Source organism: Colias eurytheme, chromosome 20 (genome assembly GCF_061535395.1).
Source record: "Colias eurytheme isolate Ceu_HAF_F1 chromosome 20, ilColEury1 Martin Lab GWU primary, whole genome shotgun sequence".
Taxonomy (NCBI): Eukaryota; Metazoa; Arthropoda; class Insecta; order Lepidoptera; family Pieridae; genus Colias; species Colias eurytheme.
The window spans coordinates 9,496,020-9,513,810 of record NC_142999.1 but is presented as its reverse complement, the minus strand read 5'-3'; the positions used below and the strand labels follow the sequence as shown (position 1 = coordinate 9,513,810).

General features: G+C 32.4%; 3 protein-coding genes across 3 annotated transcripts; 1 reads left to right on the top strand and 2 right to left on the bottom strand.

The window, feature by feature from the left end:
• Positions 1-562: 562 nt before the first annotated feature.
• HHEX (Hematopoietically expressed homeobox) lies at positions 563-8,282 on the top strand. Its single transcript, XM_090113513.1, has 3 exons — positions 563-950; positions 7,681-7,850; positions 8,160-8,282. Exons 1-3 carry the CDS (start codon positions 563-565, stop codon positions 8,280-8,282), a joined length of 681 nt encoding a protein of 226 aa, XP_089969639.1.
• Positions 8,283-9,672: 1,390 nt separating this feature from the next.
• Positions 9,673-12,337, bottom strand: LOC149899870 (THAP domain-containing protein 6-like). Its single transcript, XM_090113853.1, has 3 exons — positions 11,984-12,337; positions 11,397-11,562; positions 9,673-10,913 (listed from the first exon to the last, which is right to left on the bottom strand). The coding sequence occupies exons 1-3, from the start codon at positions 12,052-12,054 to the stop codon at positions 10,902-10,904; spliced, it is 249 nt and encodes an 82-aa protein (XP_089969979.1). The 5' UTR covers positions 12,055-12,337; the 3' UTR covers positions 9,673-10,901.
• Positions 12,338-13,498: 1,161 nt separating this feature from the next.
• On the bottom strand, positions 13,499-16,373 carry jagn (jagunal). The gene is made up of 4 exons (XM_090113732.1): positions 16,128-16,373; positions 15,557-15,698; positions 14,607-14,819; positions 13,499-13,672 (listed from the first exon to the last, which is right to left on the bottom strand). The coding sequence occupies exons 1-4, from the start codon at positions 16,214-16,216 to the stop codon at positions 13,541-13,543; spliced, it is 576 nt and encodes a 191-aa protein (XP_089969858.1). The 5' UTR covers positions 16,217-16,373; the 3' UTR covers positions 13,499-13,540.
• Positions 16,374-17,791: the final 1,418 nt, after the last annotated feature.

The window sequence follows — 17,791 nt, the reverse complement described above, 5'->3', positions numbered from 1 at the left end:
GAGTAGTCGCACCCGCATCACTTTATTTGCCATTTCAAAGAGAATATTGTTCAACGAGAGAAAAGTCAGAGTCGAGTCTAATTTACAGTTATTTAGGTCTAACCTGCTGATAGTTAATAAAATGTTTATTATTAGTTTTCCTCGAAGTAACATTACCATAGTACAGAAGATAGCACATTACAACCATACGAATGAAACCGTTATCCAATTTCAATCCCAACCTAGATAAGATTAAGCGCAAATATGACAAAATTAATCAGCAGCTTTCAATAATCCACTCGTTTCACATTACAAGCTCTCGAGACCTAATGAACTAATCTCTGCCATCAAACCTTAACGTGGTACACTCGACTCAGCAAGCGTGCTCCAGCAAAAACCATCAAGCGATTCCACTCCTTATGATTATCGAGCAATCTCCGTTAATCGCGTATCACAATTAATGTGAATGACACACTATAAATTATTATCGCATACAGGTAGATTAAGTCCATTAAACAAGCTATCAATTATGACTATCTATAACTGATAATGATTTGGGCAGTACAACGCAAACCAAGTCAAAATGTGCGCGTGTCGACAGAAAAAATCGTCGTTTCTCATAGAGGACATTCTCGATGACGCCGGTCGGAGTGCAAAGACTGTAGATTATAATGTCAACACGAGGTTGGAAGACTTGCAGACGAAATTCAGCGTTATTACAGAAGTGCAGAGGGAGCTGGGGAGGTCACAAGCGATGGTGAATTTGGAGCACAGACGGAACACATACCCCTTATATCCTACGCCGGTAAAGGCGAATTTCACGTGGCCGTACAAGTTGAAGAGCTTCGAGCAGAGACCGGGGTTGTACAGTGAGCCGGTGTTGAATTCTGATCAAATTCTGCGCAGCCAGCTGTCGATGAGCAGATATGTACCAGCTCCCTACTCTGTCCCACAATACAACTTTGATAGAGGTAGGACTTTGGAAAGTTTCGATAGTTAGGTATAATTGTGTATATGTTTGGGTATGGACACACAAATAAGTCTTTTTTGGTACCTATATTAAATGAATGGTATGGTATATATGTCTTATAAACAAGTCAATAACTGCGTTAAAAACAACCGACTTCAAACTTGCACTTGCAACATTTACAAATACAGACAAAAATGCTCATAAAATAAAAACTACTGGGCCTATCCGAATAAAATTTTTATGGGACCAATTCGACACCATCCCGCATCGAACAAAAAAAGAATCACGTAAATCGGTTCAGAAACCACGGAGTAATCGGTGTACATACATAAAAAAAAAAAAAACATACCGGCCGAATTGATAACCTCCTCCTTTTTTTTGAAGTCGGTTAAAAAATCAGATCATCCATACTAATATTATAAATGCGAATGTAACTCTGTATGTCTGTCTGTTACTCAATCACGCCTAAACTACTGAACCAATTTGCATGAAATTTGGTATGGAGATATTTTGATACCCGAGAAAGGACATAGGCTATCTTTTATTGCGAAATATGTACCACGGGCGAAGCCGGGGCGGACCACTAGTTTTAAATATATCTTGAAAGCTCTTTAATTGAAATAGAGAAAATGATGAAAACTACAACATATTATTAAACAAGAGTGAAAATTCTCTATTTTCGTTTTAAAGCTTTATGTACCTTATCGTTTAAAATGTCACTTTTGTATAATTTGTTATATGAATTGTTTTTAATGTATTTTCCAAAACCTAATATTGAGCTTTAAGTGATAATATCTATAATCAATATTTCTTTGATTATCGTAACTATAAAATATATAAAATCTCAAAGTAATTAATAATTACCTCTATATATTGTGTGTAACAAGATAATATGCAGTTATTTATTACTTTCGATAAGATATAAAATTTAGCAGTTTCATTTAGAAATTTTCTTATTGATAATTATTAATCAACTCACATGACTAGATAATGATCGATGTTTCTCGTGAAAAATATTTATAGAATTGTGAAAACGAATATCTTTTGATAATATACAAAGAGATATTGTAATAGAGATATTATTTTTAACTTTATTACCTAAGCTGACAGAATAAAAAAAATAGATTCAGGAAGCCTAGTATAATAAAAAACATTTAATCTGTACAAAGTACAAAGTTTCGGATTTATAGCATTAGATATTATTTATTAGAAGTAGGATTTTCAACAATAAAAACGCAAATTTATTTAAGCTGATATGCGATTAGACATTAAGCTACTCCTATCATATCTCCTGTTGGTCTTAGCGAGATGATATATAGCCTATTAGACTACAGGCCCATGTTGAAAAAATTATGGGTCATTTGACCCACCACCTGACCTATCTAGAATGATATAAGAGCATAAAATAATAAGATTCAGCACTATGACGTCACTCGTAAGCTGTCCACCTGAGTGCAGATGAGAATTCGAAAGTTCAGGTAGAGATTTTCTCCCCTTGTCTCCATGATTTTTGTACGGCGTTGCGGAATAATGGCTTAAAAGCAGTATAGAAATAGTATGACACAGATTGTTAGGAAAGGCTGAAGAGAGAGAGAGAGAGAGAGAGAGAGAGAAGAATTGTTAAAATTCCCAAAAAATATAAAAACTTTCCCTTTCCTGTATCCGCGAGTGGAGTCAAAAATCAATATATGTAGGTAGTTATCTAAATAAATAAACTCAAACTCAAACATTTATTTATTCAATTAAATTTAAACGTCTTTATATTTTTAACATTTACCACCGATTCGGAGAAGAACCGGCAAGTACTGTACTGGTCACAGTAGTGTACTGTACTGGCAAGTACAGTACGGTACTGTACTGGTCACAAGTTGCACTTTTGAGCTTTTTGGAAGAAAAAAAATAAAAAGTTCATGTATCGTAACTACCCTGATAAAATTCAATTCCCCGTAAACGCCTCCGTGGTGGAATCTGGTATTTTTAGCAATGATAGACCTAATTATGAGCAATCTATCTGTACCGGTCACAAGTTGCACTTTTGAGTTTTTTGGAAGAAAAAAATAAAAAGATCAAGTTCAGTAACTCAAACTGCCCTAATATAATATTTTGACAATCGATTCCTCCTAAAGGCTTTCATGGAGGAATGTGTTTATTTTACCAATTATAGACCTAATTAAGAGCAATCTATCAGTACCGGTCACAAGTTGCACATTTGAGTTTTTTCGAAGAAAGAAATATTTTTTGATCGATTGATGTGGAAATTGTTTGAGCCAAAATCATGTTTTACTGCGTATAACTCAGAAACGGTAGGATATAGGAAAAAATGATGTAGGTACAACTTGTAGATAATTTTATGGCCTTTTAACTTTTCCTTAAAAGTTTTCTCTAACATGTACCGTTTTTTGAGATTTAAGCGAAAAATGAAAAAATGGACCCATTTCCCCCCTCCCACCACTCCGGGGCTCCTCCTAGTGGCCCGGGGTTTTAGTATGTTTATTACCTAGGGACTCTTGACATGTTTCCGAAGAAACATCTTACGTTACTAACTCACGCACTCTAGACCCCCCTTGGAGGGACTCATTCAATGGACTAATAGTACTTTATATATTCTGTGCTTAAGTTTAGGACGTTTTTATTTTACTTCTAAGGGTCATTTAAAGCAAAATGAATCCTTATTTATATGCAAAAACATTATAGAAAAATTTTTGACAAATAAGATTACGAAAGTCATTGATTTTCGTAATCTTATTTGTATCACATAATACCTACCTACGTATAGGTATTATCTATCTTGTCTGTCTACGTGTATGGTTTGTCCGTCCAAGGCTACTACAAGTTCCAAGAGCGATTTTTTGACATAGATAACTAGGTATTATAATTAATTATCACAGAACCATACGAACGAAGCCGCATGCTGTAACTAGTAACATAATAAAGATTAAAGTACCGCATGTATAAAAATAAAAATAGATACGTTTAAATCATAACTTAAAAAGTAATCGAATATAATCGATAATAACCACATAATCTATGTCTTTATCAAAGCAGTGCAAATAAAAAATAGCATTTAGCGTTATCTTATACAAATATAAGAATTGGAGCATTTTGTTATATTTGTATAAATAGACAATTTTTAACTACACAAACCGACTTCAATTCGAAGTCGTTGCCCAAATAAAAACTAATTTCTTATTTTAGTGCAATTTTTATGTAACTTCTTTGCACAGTAGGTATAGATTACCTTTTTTCTAACAACTCCAATTCGTAAGACAAAGTAAAAAAACACATAACTATTGAAACGTTTGAAATAAGTTCAAAAAAGGTAGCCACTGTAAATGCACGAGGAGTAGCCACTGTCTGCTGATGAAGACGACCTGTCCGTCGTCTTTAGACAGTTGTAAAATTCATTTATCAACAAAATTATAACAAAAATCGTCAAAATCAGCTCAAAAATTACGAACATACAAAAACTTCAAAATATTTTTAGGCTCACGTTATACGAGTCATAATACACTTTTTGTTAGTCTTTCCACTACCAACCAATTGCACGCCTCATAAGCGAAGCGTTGAGGTGGGTACCTACTACTGTCACTTCGCGCAAAACATCTGATTTTTCAAACTTAAAATGTCTTTATGTATCATACATTGCACTTGTAAGATAATACATACACACACATATTAAGAAAAAACACTATTTTTAACATTCATGATATTTTTGATGTCATTTTTGTTATTTAAACTAGTTAAAAAACAGTTTAAAAAAGTTCTGTCTTGGACGTCCGTGTGTCTGTATGTGCGGATCCTTTTTCTTGTTAACACGATAGCGACCGAAATACTTTACTAATCGAGTCTTTTTTTTTCCCTTACGCTTGAGTATGCTCAGGAATAGAACCCTTTCATTTTTCAGGGTCTGATTCGATGTGGTTTAATTGTTATTAAATAAACAAAAATAATAATTAATAAATATTTATTAAAAAAAAATTATGAGGCGTGCACTTTTGGATTTTCCAAATTATTTTATAATATTATTATAGTTACGAATTACAATACCTAGCTATTTCTAATAATTGTTGATGTTTTATGTGTGCGTTTTCAATTATACGCACACATAAAACACGATGCACGAATATCTAGATATTCGTATTCGTAGATATAATTTCATAAAGACTAGTCTTTATAAAATTATATCTACGGTATATTTTTATCGGTTATCGAATAAGTAGACATCAGGAAAACAGCGTATTACTTAATTGATTAGTAATAAAAAATAAAAAACGAATAAAATAGATAAGAAGGCAATATGAACACAATTATTGATATCAAGTTTTAGTATCATCAATCAAAAACCGATATCACTACAATTGGAACAACACAAAGATATATAATTTTATTAATAAATATCAGAAGATTTGGATTAACGCGCAAAACTTATCGTTCAAATTACTTATTGGTTATCGAAGTAATGAGTAATTTAAGTGACTGTTTTAGATTTTATAATACTAAGTAAAACACGCAACCTTGTCAGTTGTCTGCTCACAAGGAATATTTGTTCTTCAATTTTTTTGCTACGATTTTCACTAATGCTCCTCTCCTATTGGGTGTAAGAAGTTTTCAACTGGAGCCAGTATTTCCTGAGATTAGCTGGTTTATACCAATTCTTCAGCTTGTATATCTACCGTATACCTACCGTGGTACCTATAGATGATGTTATCATGACATGTCATGATGTGGTATAGATTTGAAGTCATTTAATTGAGTCTTTTTACAAATTTTTGATACCCGAGACCCGAATATTTCGTTTTTTTGCCGCTTGGTTGCCTGGCAGAGAGCACTGCTAAGTGATAAGGCCGCTAATTGTAATAGGTACCTACGTCTTTCTAGTACATACCATATATCTTCTTTTTATTGTTTTTTATTTAATGGTTGTATTACAATAAAGTGTAATAAATAAATAAAATTAACTAAACTAACTAGGTAATTAAATCTGAAATACTCCTATATTTATTCAATGTTTACCTACATAACGTACCTACTTTTTAAGCTGTTATCTAGATGACGTTAAATGCAACACAATGTAATTAACATGTTACAGGTACATACCTAATGCACATCTATAAACTAAAATCCCATAGGATTATCTAATTTCCGAAACTAATGCAGTCCTATTCGTAACTAGGGAATTCAAACTTGATTAGTAATCAGGCCTTTTTTGCGTTAAAATTGAATTTAATTATAGCTTTAGTGTTAAATTAAAGTAAAATAAAATATGAATAAATATTTCAGGACAATTTTCACACACGGCACGATCTGATCCCATACTAAGCTTTCGTTTGTGTTATGGAAACCAGATGGCTGATAAAAATACATAGATATATAATTCTTATATATAAAAATGATACGCAAAATGTGTTGGTAAGCGCATAACTCGAGAACGGCTGAACCGATTTCGATAATTATTTTTTTATTATATTCCTTGAAGTACGAGGATGGTTTTTATGTAGAGAAAACGTAAATATGTACCACGGGCGAAGCCGGGGCGGACCGCTAGTTTTAAATAAATACTTATTTAGATAATTAACACCCAGACACAGACCAAACATCTATGTTCATCACAGAAAATATTAATTGCCCTGGGTGGGAATCGAACCCACGACTTCTGGTTTGGAAGGCAAGGCCACTGCCAACTGCCAAGTGCCAACCAACCGGTCAGTAAAGTAGGTAGGTAGGTTTGACGGGGATGTCCCGAGATAAATAATAAATAATAATTCAAACAATCGCAAAAAACATCAACAATTATTAGCTAAATAGCATTTTGCGCATCATTTATCGAATGAAACAATATCAATTATGTTTTAGATGTTTGATTCGTATATATAAGGTGTGTTTATAAATAACAGCAGCACACAAGAACTTTACTTTTTTCCTTAAGCTTCCTTTCTGGAAAGATTTTATCATCTTCTGTCTTTTCAATTTTAGAATATTCCATCAATTTTGTAAACTCTATGGTCTAAATTTAAACGAAGAACACGAAAATGCGATAATCTAAGCTTAGATTATGATTAGGTATATAGAAAATAAATTCCAATGAACTAAACAATAGAAATGAAATCTAACATCCTCGTGTACACATTAACAGATTAACAATGTCGTCCACAACAGATAGTTATTAATTACCCATGATAATTATAAATATGATGATAAAATACAGAAAAATATGAAGATTCATTCAGATAATGTAATTATTAATGAGCAAGGCAGATAAGATTTAAGAAATATATAAATTTCTTGATAGGTATCGTAATTTTACAAAAAAATATCTAGGCGACGTTGTTTGTATTTGTCTTCATTGATCTTATTTTATGCCTTTATAGTAGTATCTAATAAAAAAGTAACTTTTCATTTACAATATCTGCTAGGTAGGTACATTATAATCGTATTGTCACATTTTTATTTTTTTATTCTCTACAAAGCGATATTTTTTTTTATACCTAAACATTGTTTCTAATAGCTAACCATCGTCACAGGTAGAGCTTAGAAATTATTGTAACTAAGGAAAAATATAGCTTTCGACTTGTGAAAGAAATTTTTAATCCGTCCAGTGTTGAGTAAAAATATTACGAACATAGGTAAACAAAACTGCAGTGTTTTCTTCTTTATACCTAAGTAGGTATATAGGTATGTTTATATAGTTCAATATTTTTATAATAAGTCCTGTCCTGTCCTTTTGTTCACAGTACCCTGTTGTAGTCCCTGGTGGGGAGTGGGGGGGCGACGGAAAGGGGGACAAGTGAGATTCAGCGCGGCACAGACAGGCGCGTTGGAGAGAAGATTCGGTGCTAGCAAATATCTTAGTCCTGATGAGAGACGAGCCCTCGCATCTTCCTTGAGATTAAGTGATAGACAGGTAAGGATTTTTGGGATAACTATCGAATTTAATTTTGTAAATGCATGTATGTTATGACATGTGATATAATATATGTATTATGTAGACTGCCTTTTTAGTTAACAAATTTACATACACTTAAGTAGTAACTACAAATTTAGTTTGTAAAATAACTTCATGAAGCAAAGCTATTTTTATTGCAAAAAATTCATATTAGGTAACAAGAAATGCTTGATACGAAAATAAATCATAGACATGCAAGGCTACATTGTCAAGAAGTAATGTTTAACAGCTTGTTTATCTCCAAAAATAAATATTTTGACGTTTCAGGTAAAAACATGGTTTCAAAATAGGCGCGCAAAATGGCGCCGTACAACTTCAGAGTCAGCTGACCCCGGCAGCCCCGCCAGCGCAGACGCCTCCGACGACGATGTACATATCTCCGAATCCTAATTTATACTTATTTTTATTTACGTTAATATATTTCTAGTCTTATCCACTTTTTGTTTTATTGCAACACTTTCCCTGAATTCAGTAACGTTATTATATTTTGTTGAACCACAGAGTAGTTACGAAAATATTTTTTTCTTAAATTTTTCATAAATTTTAAGTAAATAAAATAAGTAAACTGCCAGAACAGATAAAAATTCCATAGTTACCTATCTGGTTATGTATGGTATGTAATTAATTTACTTAAAAAAATCCTAACATAGAAGTTAGTGTGATGTTGTACCTATTAGTACAGGCAGGAAGTAGGTACATTCTAAAGGGCCTGTAACGGTCGTGTGAGATGTATTAAGAAGTTTATTGTTATTTAACACACAAAAAATAATAAATATGTAATGCATTCACTGATTTATTAATCCGCTTACTGCTCAAATATTTTTACAATTAATTAATCTACAGATATCTTAAAGATATCAATAAAATTATCTGAAAGACGTCATGCAGTATCCGAATTCAATTATTGAGGATCAGCTTGTAATAAACTGATACAATGTACTGATAAATAATAAAAAATAATTAATTACATGATACCGGCACTTTCTTTAGGGCTTTTTATACACGCGTCTTGCATTAAAAATAAAATGGTTGATAAGAAAAATCATCTTTTTTCATGTACGGTACCTAAATAGGAATATCTCATACCTACCTCACATAAGATCGGCAAAAATATATGCCACCGTGAAATTACCAACACGAACGTTTGGATTACCTACGCTCCATTTTTTTTCGATATATAAATAGGTAGATAATAGGTATATACTATATATTGCATAGGAAATAATACTTAATTGATATTTAATATACACATAATAATTGCCTCTAAAATGAAATATTCAAATTGCGCTAGCAAAGTCATAAACAAATCGATTTTTCTAACACTAACACAACGTTAATGCTTTCACATTTTTTAATTATAATGTAAAGAAGACGAAATATATGATTTTCTGATTCAATCATTTTTCAAATGTGTGAAATAAAACATTGCTTGTAGATTATGACCTAAACCTGTGTTCTATATTGGGAAAGTCGAAAATTTCTGTCTAGTTTCGATATTATGTTCTTATATTTGGAAAGAAAAGTCTTTTTATTATATAAAACAATTTATTCATACAAATAACGAGTCGAGTTAAAATGTCATTTATGCTCTTATTACAAACATTTCCTCTATGAGACACCAAACTATTTTCTATATTATTTACAAATTTAAGTATAAGAATAAGGCAAAAATATCTATTGTAATATTCTATACTAATACATATTATAGGCCCAGTAATTCTTTTTTATACTGGTAACATTTCAAACATTATTTTAAACTGTCCCTGTTAATCGTAGACGGAGAATCCAATAGACACCGGCAATGCGTGTCGCAGAAAGGGATAGAAAAGATTACGTCACAATATTTAGGGTTACCGTATGAGGGAAAATTTACCCCACAATTTGTAAGATACAAATCTCTCAATATCATTATTCACATAAGTGGATAATAATGAGATATCCACATAATGATATTATGTAGATACATACTTACATTTCTATACTTAATATTATAAAGAGGAAAGGTTTGTAATTATGTATGTATGGTTTTCACGCATAAACTACTGGACCGATTTCAAAAATTCTTTCACCATTAGAAAGCTGCATCTTCACTGAGCAACATAGGCTATATTGCATTTTCAAAAAAATTAGAGATCCTTACCAAAAATGCAATAATGTATCCTTAATAAAAATTCTGTCATCGCGTGCGCTGCGGAATCTATTGAAGATAGAACAAAAAAATGTTCTACGGTATTATAGAATGGATCAATATCTACAAGAAAGTCCGCGATATTCCATTCAAAAGATATAACGAATTTTTAAAAGTGTCAATTTACAGAAAATAGTAGGTATACTGTATAATTCAATGAGGAGGCGTAGTACGGGACGGGGTGAAGGTGAGTAGGGAAGGGATATTCGCAGGAACTACTTTGATTCCGATTTGAAAAATTCTTTCAGTGTTAGATAGCCCATTGATCGAGGAAGGCTATATTGTACCGTAACACTAAGACCAACAGGAGTGGAGACACGCGGGTGAAACCGCGGAGCGCAGCTAGTATATAATAAACATATTACTTTTAGATGGGTAATACATATTATGTATTTACACATACCTATGTATTATATAATATGTACATATATATCATTATCATAATCCCATATGAAAATGTGTATGTAATGATAATGCAGATGAAAACTCGATTGTTTATTATTTTTTATAAAATAAAATAAATAAAATAATGTTTATTTTCGTAAATTAACAGATACACACTTTAATTATATTGACCAACCCGCGAAGGCGCAAAAAAAACGAAATTTACTTAATAATAATTTATTGTAATAAAAAAATTACATTTAAATTATCTCTAACTTAATTAACTACGTCCCTCCGGTTCAATGTTGGAACCAAGAGCGTCCATTGACTTCGGCGGGGCAGCGTTGCGGTGGTGGTGATTGCCGTAATACTTTCTGGAACCGCAGGTGTGCGCGATGTCGCAGTCGTTACTGGGTACAAGTCCTTACTGGGTGGCCTTATGCATCTTCCTATAATCAATGCGTGTTATATGTACTTAACAAAAAGTTAACAAAAAACTAGAAATTTCTAAGAAAAAATTTTTTCAAGTTAACAAAACACTAGAAATTTCTAGTTTTTTGTTCAAGTTACTTAACTTGAAAAGAATATTATAAACAAAGTATTAACATTTTTTAAACTTTTATGGCGCGATCTTGTTAAGTATATTTATATGAAGGGCTCCAAAAAGTAAAATATTTTACCGACAATTATTTAAACATTTTTTTTAATGTGCAATAAGGACGGAAGTTCAAAAAAATTTCGTTAGTTAACATTTGTCTATAAATGTAAAATAATATATATATAATAAAATAATATAATAATAAAATGTCTATAAAAGTAATAAAATGCACAAAATAATGTTTTTCTACAGGTGATTAAATTTTAAAAACATAAAACATAATATAAAAGTTGAGACTTTAATTGATAAGATTAATATGCCACTAAATATTTACCAGAATAGGTACAGCATAAGGATATAGCATTGTAAGTTTTTTCTTTTGGATCAACATTTTTTTCTCAAAATGGTTGCTGCAAATTTTTGATGACGGTTTTGGTTTCCAAGCTGTTCGTCCTGTAGCTACAATCCAAATTTTTCGTAAATTATCCGGTCCAGGAAAACTGGAAAAAGCCATTGAATATTTCAGATATTTAATTAAATACACACTGCAGAATATATATTATTACTAGCGGTCCGCCCCGGCTTCGCCCGTGGTACCTACATGTTTTTAACTATCCTATCTCTCAAGTTGGATCGAACTGCACATGGTGTGCGAATTTTATTATAATCGGTTAAGTGGTTTAGGAGTCCATTGAGGACAAACATTGTGACACGAGATTTATATATATTAAGATTTCCCATAATAGTGGGTAACAATTTGTAGAAAAGTTGGCAACACAAAATTTTTTAGGTTAAAATTTATAATTGTTATTTTTGTGGTTTTTAAACAATGTGTTCAAGTCAACAGCACGTGATACACAATATATTAACACGCTAAAGTATCATGAAGGCCTATTAACTGATAAAGAGTTGTATACTTACGAGTGAAAAGACAATCCAGGCATTTTCGTTCCACTATCACTTTTACACCCTTTAACACTACACCGCACCATGGTATTATTTTATAAGGTATTAACGGTAAGTTTAAATTATGCAAAACCAAACACAATGAATTACTTCTAACTTATAACATGTAAAAACTATATTTTTAGGGAAGACGATAGTTAGCTGTCAAACTTTGTTTAGCAAAGTAGGTTTCTTTTCTTGAAAAAAGTGGCACGCTGGGTGAAACAAAAAATTTTATCGTTCTCTCTCATTTCTTTACACAACACCGGCATAAGTTGCTCTTTTTCTTGTGTGAATGCGACATAAGATATCAATTTGTCTATTGGTTTCTCTGTCTACGCTGTTAATATATGGAAGAAATTGAAGAAGTATAATTATTTTTCTATGTATCAACCCAAAGAAAAACATATTTACGACTTAGTAATTTCTATTAGTGCCTGTACAAAGAAGCAAAATTACATCTTAATATATATTTTGTATTTGTATTTACACAGCAAAAATTTATATTTTAACTGAAATATTTAGGTATTTTCGTGTAATTAAATTAATGTGTGAATATTATATAAAAATTCGATGGCAGTGCAAAATATGCACAAAGAAAAACAAACAAATAATTTAAGTTTTTATTAACAATCGTGTAAAATTAACAAATAGCACTCGCCGGGAAATCACACATCAAACCATCACCGTTGGTGTGAAAGAGACGACGATATATAAAATTGTCGATCTCTTTTCCTCTATTAATTTTGTCATCCTAAGAATTAATGATTGGTCTCTATATACAATCTATCATCTCGTAAAAAAGAGCGTGTGTGCCGAGCACACGTGTCAGAAGTGAAACTTCTTTGGCAAGATTAAAAAAATAACAAAATCGTCGCATTACTCCACGACACATTACATCTCTCATAAAATACTGAAATTTAGAAAGGGAGAGAGGATCGCTTTACCTTAATCTATCTCTTTCTGGAAGGTTTTATTCAAATGCTTTTTTTTTCGTTGGCGAGAATCATTCTCTCATACTCGTTTAATAATTTAATTTTTGCGCTATCTGCACATGCGCATACATAGATTAAAATTGATGTATTTAATGTGTTTTAATAATGCATTTTAGCCATGTTTTAAATGAATTTTATATGAATGACAGATTTTAATTAAGTTCAAATTTTATGTTATTTTTATGAAAATTATTATAAATGTTAACCGAGTATTACCCATAAACAACCCTCCTCTTGCTAGTAGATAGAACAAAAAAATGAATATATTTTAATATAATTAAACAATGATTAAAAAGAGATTGAATATAGAGATATTACAGCATTTAATATTTTCTCAATTTTTAGGCGTTTAGAGATTCTTTTTATACCAAAAAATCTATATTTAAATTGGTTCCTTTATGGTCTTTCAACAAACAAATAAAATCTCATTATAACAATAACAGATATTAAACATTTCTTTTAAACATTTAATATTACAAAAAAGAAATCCAAAAAATTGTTTTGCGTACACAAAATTCTTAGGATAACGTTGAATATATTAATTTCCTTTCTTATAAGTGCCTCTGGAGCGCCAGGCCTTCAGCAGGTTGTAGGAGAAGTATAGTTGGAAGAAATGAACTTGACACGCTAGGAATACGAAGGCGTACCAGAGAAGGCCGTAGGGATAACCCTGGAATTGAAAAAATATAAATATAAATAAGTAAATAAATGTCATTCGTCTTTTTTCACGCTAAGGTTAGTGTTTTAATCTGAATGGAATTGGGCAAATAGTTAGGTTTCTATGCATCTATAGTGTGGATAAGCTGAAAGACTATAAATTTATAAAGAATAGAAAAAAATCGATCAAGAGGCGGGACTCGAACCCGCATCCTTTCGCGCCATTCCGGGGCGGATGCCTAACCAACTCAGCCACTCGTGACCCGCCAGAGCGATCGAATTTATTCTATTCTTTCAGTTTTATGTGTCTAAGGGACACACCGCGCGCCATCTATTGAACCAGTTTTGTTAAAAAATGAGAGTGAAAGATTTTAATCCGTCAAAAGTACTGAGAAAATCTTACACAAAAGAAAAAGCATTGTAAATAGGTGGTACTATTGACCGCCTCCTTGGTTCAGTGGTTGACGCGTGAGCGTAGGGTCCTGGGTTTGATTCCCAGAGGAGATAAAGAAAAAAAAATGTCTCGGTCTGGCAGAACACAGAAGGCTGATCACCTACTCGTCCCTAAAGAAAATCGATCAGTGAAACAGATGTATACATAATGCATCTGCCTCTTACCCCACTAAGGGACATGGGACTTCGCTATTGAAGCTTTAGTTTACTTTGGGGCCATAAAATACGTATGAGGGGGTCAAAAAAGGTTAATTTTAGTGTGACGTATTTTATGAACGGCCCCTTTAAGATTTGATGAACTTAATAGTCGTTCCATCAAATAGTGACAACCATCCATATTCCAAATGTATGTTCCATCAAATATTATATGGAGACGCCACTGGGCGTTTGCTATGCATGCCAACATTAAAACTTTTAACCACCAGCTTAATGCTTAATAAGGCAGATTGCAGGTTTAGAGATTAAAAAAAAAAAGAAATAGTGACAACATTTACCTGCCACAATTGAATCTCATCATCATCATCAGCGAGATACACCCACACATCCCCGCAGTAATGGACCACACAGTATAACAGCGGCAGTAGGCCGAGCCCCGATATACCATACATGTATCTATTAAGGTGCAGTATATTGTTGCGTTTGATAGCTGAAAGGCCGAGAAACGATAGTGGCAGGGATAGACACCAGATGTACTCCCACCAGAGCGGCTGGAATTCATTCATATATAGTTAAATAAAGAGTAAAGTATAAATAAATAAATATTTCAGGACAATTTTCACAGACGGCACGATCTGATCCCATACTAAGCTTTCGCTTGTGTTATGGAAACCAGATGGCTGATAACCATACATATATAATTTTAAATAAATACTTTGTATAGATAATTAACACCCAGACACAGAGCAAACATCTATGTTCATCACACAAATATTTGCCCAGGTGGGAATCGAACCCACAACCCCTGGCTTGGAAGGCAGGGCCACTACCAACCAAGCAACCGGTCAATCAAGTCAAGTCAGTATGTAGGTATATTAATAAATCAAGATATTAGTGTGTTTTATTATGTGGTATGTGTAAATATAAATTTGACATCATCTGCCTAGTCTTTTGACTGGTTGCAGGTTGCAGGTTTATGAATGTATATGATAAATTTTGAACCATAGAATACATTCATTGTTACAAACAATGTGAGACCTTACAAAATGGGATATAAGAAAATTAATACAAAAAATATTATAAAAATGCAATAAGGAGTAAGAAATTTTTATAAAAGGGCAACTATTACATGTAAATGAGAATTGCTACCTAACTTAATAGTCATAAAAAGAAAGATAGGATTCTTCTGTATTTAATATTTTATTTGTAAATTGATCATTTATTTGTAGAAATCAGTAGCACCACACACAAGTTAATGGTTTATTCAGCTAAATACATATAAAATCACCTGTGGTATTTGCAACTCCTCTATTTCCAGTATAAAAATGTCCAGTTTGTCCAATATGTCAGCAGAGAGCTTGGCCAGCATCACCAGGAACAATACATGGTGGAAGAATACACAGTACTTCAGCCTAGACTTGTTTAATGCACTGAAATTATACATATAATTGTTAAATACATATTTATTACATTATTAAGTTAACTACCTAGTTTGTAATTAAAAATTAAGCACAAGGAAAATTTATGACTGTTTCAAGTCATTTTAGATTTTTTACATAGCTATAAGTAGTTAAATTTAAAATATTTCAAAGTATTCAAAGTAATGTTTTGAAGTAAAATTATGTTGTTTAGCACTGAATAATTTAAAGTGTATTAAATTTCTGTTCAATTTATATAAGCTTTGCTCATCAATAGAATAAATAAACGTAACATTCAAATAAAAGGCGCGAAATAGTACAACCTACTGCTTTCGTCTAAAAATAATTTGACGGAACTCGACGATATCATGTCGTGTGTCACAGGCTAACTAACCACAGACGGTAGCTGATCACATACATAAAAATAATCACAATACTAACCTTATTTGATACTGAGCCGCTATTTTTTCCCTGTGCTGAAAATCTGCACCATTTGTACCAGTTACCATAACACCACCCCTTGAAGCCATTTTTATAAATAAACTCGTGCCTTTGTTTACTATACAACCACTATACGAGTATCGACAATATCACTCAGTGCATTCATTCAGATAACTTCGTTTTTTATTTAAAATTACAATCAATCCATTTTCACATCTGCCAAACTAAATCGAAGCGAGCTGGCAAATTGACTATTGACATGCCAAAAATGCCAACGTCTCAAGGTTGGCGCGTTCGGATACTTGTACACAGTTATTCATATATAACACATAGATTGAAATAATTTACTATATTATGATAAAAAAATAAACCAAGTCGATAATTATATTCTATTGAAATACTGTTAGCCTTCGTTTTTGTTTATTTAAGCTATACCAGTTAGAAAAGATTTACTTTCTAATATTATTAAAGTTTAAAAGTGTGATCTGCCTTTATGGAAATAGTTACCTGCTTAGCTTCCGGTCAATATCCATCGAGAGCAATTTTATTTTAATTTTATGTAATTTTTACACATTTACGAAACTTGTATGATAGTTTTTAAAATAAAGTGATACTAAATATTAATTTTATTTTGAGCATTCATCATTATTCCACAACAGTTATTATGAATTTAAGTGAAATAGGTACTACGTCAATAAATTCATATACAGGGTGTCCCAAAAAGTAGTGATGAACGGAAGCTGGGAGGTAGAGGACCTAGAGGGCTATCCGAATCACCCCCATGAATGTTATGCGATTTTTCGTATTTTCGGAGTTAAGACGTTTTTTTTTTTTCAATTTTTCACCTATCGCCGAGTACGATGATATTTTCACTCATGGTGACGTCAATTATTGCGCTAGATGCTTGATTTTTTTTGTTTGCTAAGCTGAAAGATAGGCCAATTCAGTATGGTAACATTTACTATCGTTAGACCTTTGAATGGAATAAAAAAAAAGAATTAAATGCCAAGAAAGATAAAATTACCCAGTATGTTCACCACTTCAAGGGCCCGTAAAAAAATAAAATCACATAAAAAAAGTTTTCCGTTTCGCTTTTAAAAACTTGCTCTATCTATCAGCTACCCTGAAAATTTCATTTTATTATTCAGAAGGCTTCAATCGAAAAATTTAAATCTAAATGTGGTAAGTGCAAAAATTGAATTAACATGATGATCAATAAAAACAAATTAAAAACAATAACAAGGTGTTTAGTTATTACCAGAAATTTTTAAAATGACCCCGCTGTGCAAGTGCGACATCACCGTAAAAAGTTGCCCTTTAAATGTCTGAATGCCCTTTTATCATTTTTAATGGTTTCTTCTGCTACTATGAATTTTCGGGTTATTTCGTTCAAATTGTGGTATTCTCTCAAGTAGCCGAGGTCTTTTAGTATCCCCATTGAAACAAATCAATGGGGTTTAGGTCGAGGGACCGTGGAAGCCAGGCTTTAAGGCAGGCGTCACCAGCGCATGCGCAGGCTGCAACGACCAATCCATCTTTCAGGGTATCTTTGCCTTTTAGCCTGGCCTCCACAGTCCCCGGACATAAACACTATTGATTTTTTTCCGTGGGGATACTACAAAGACGAGAGACTGCCACAGTTTGGACGAAATAACCCGGAAATT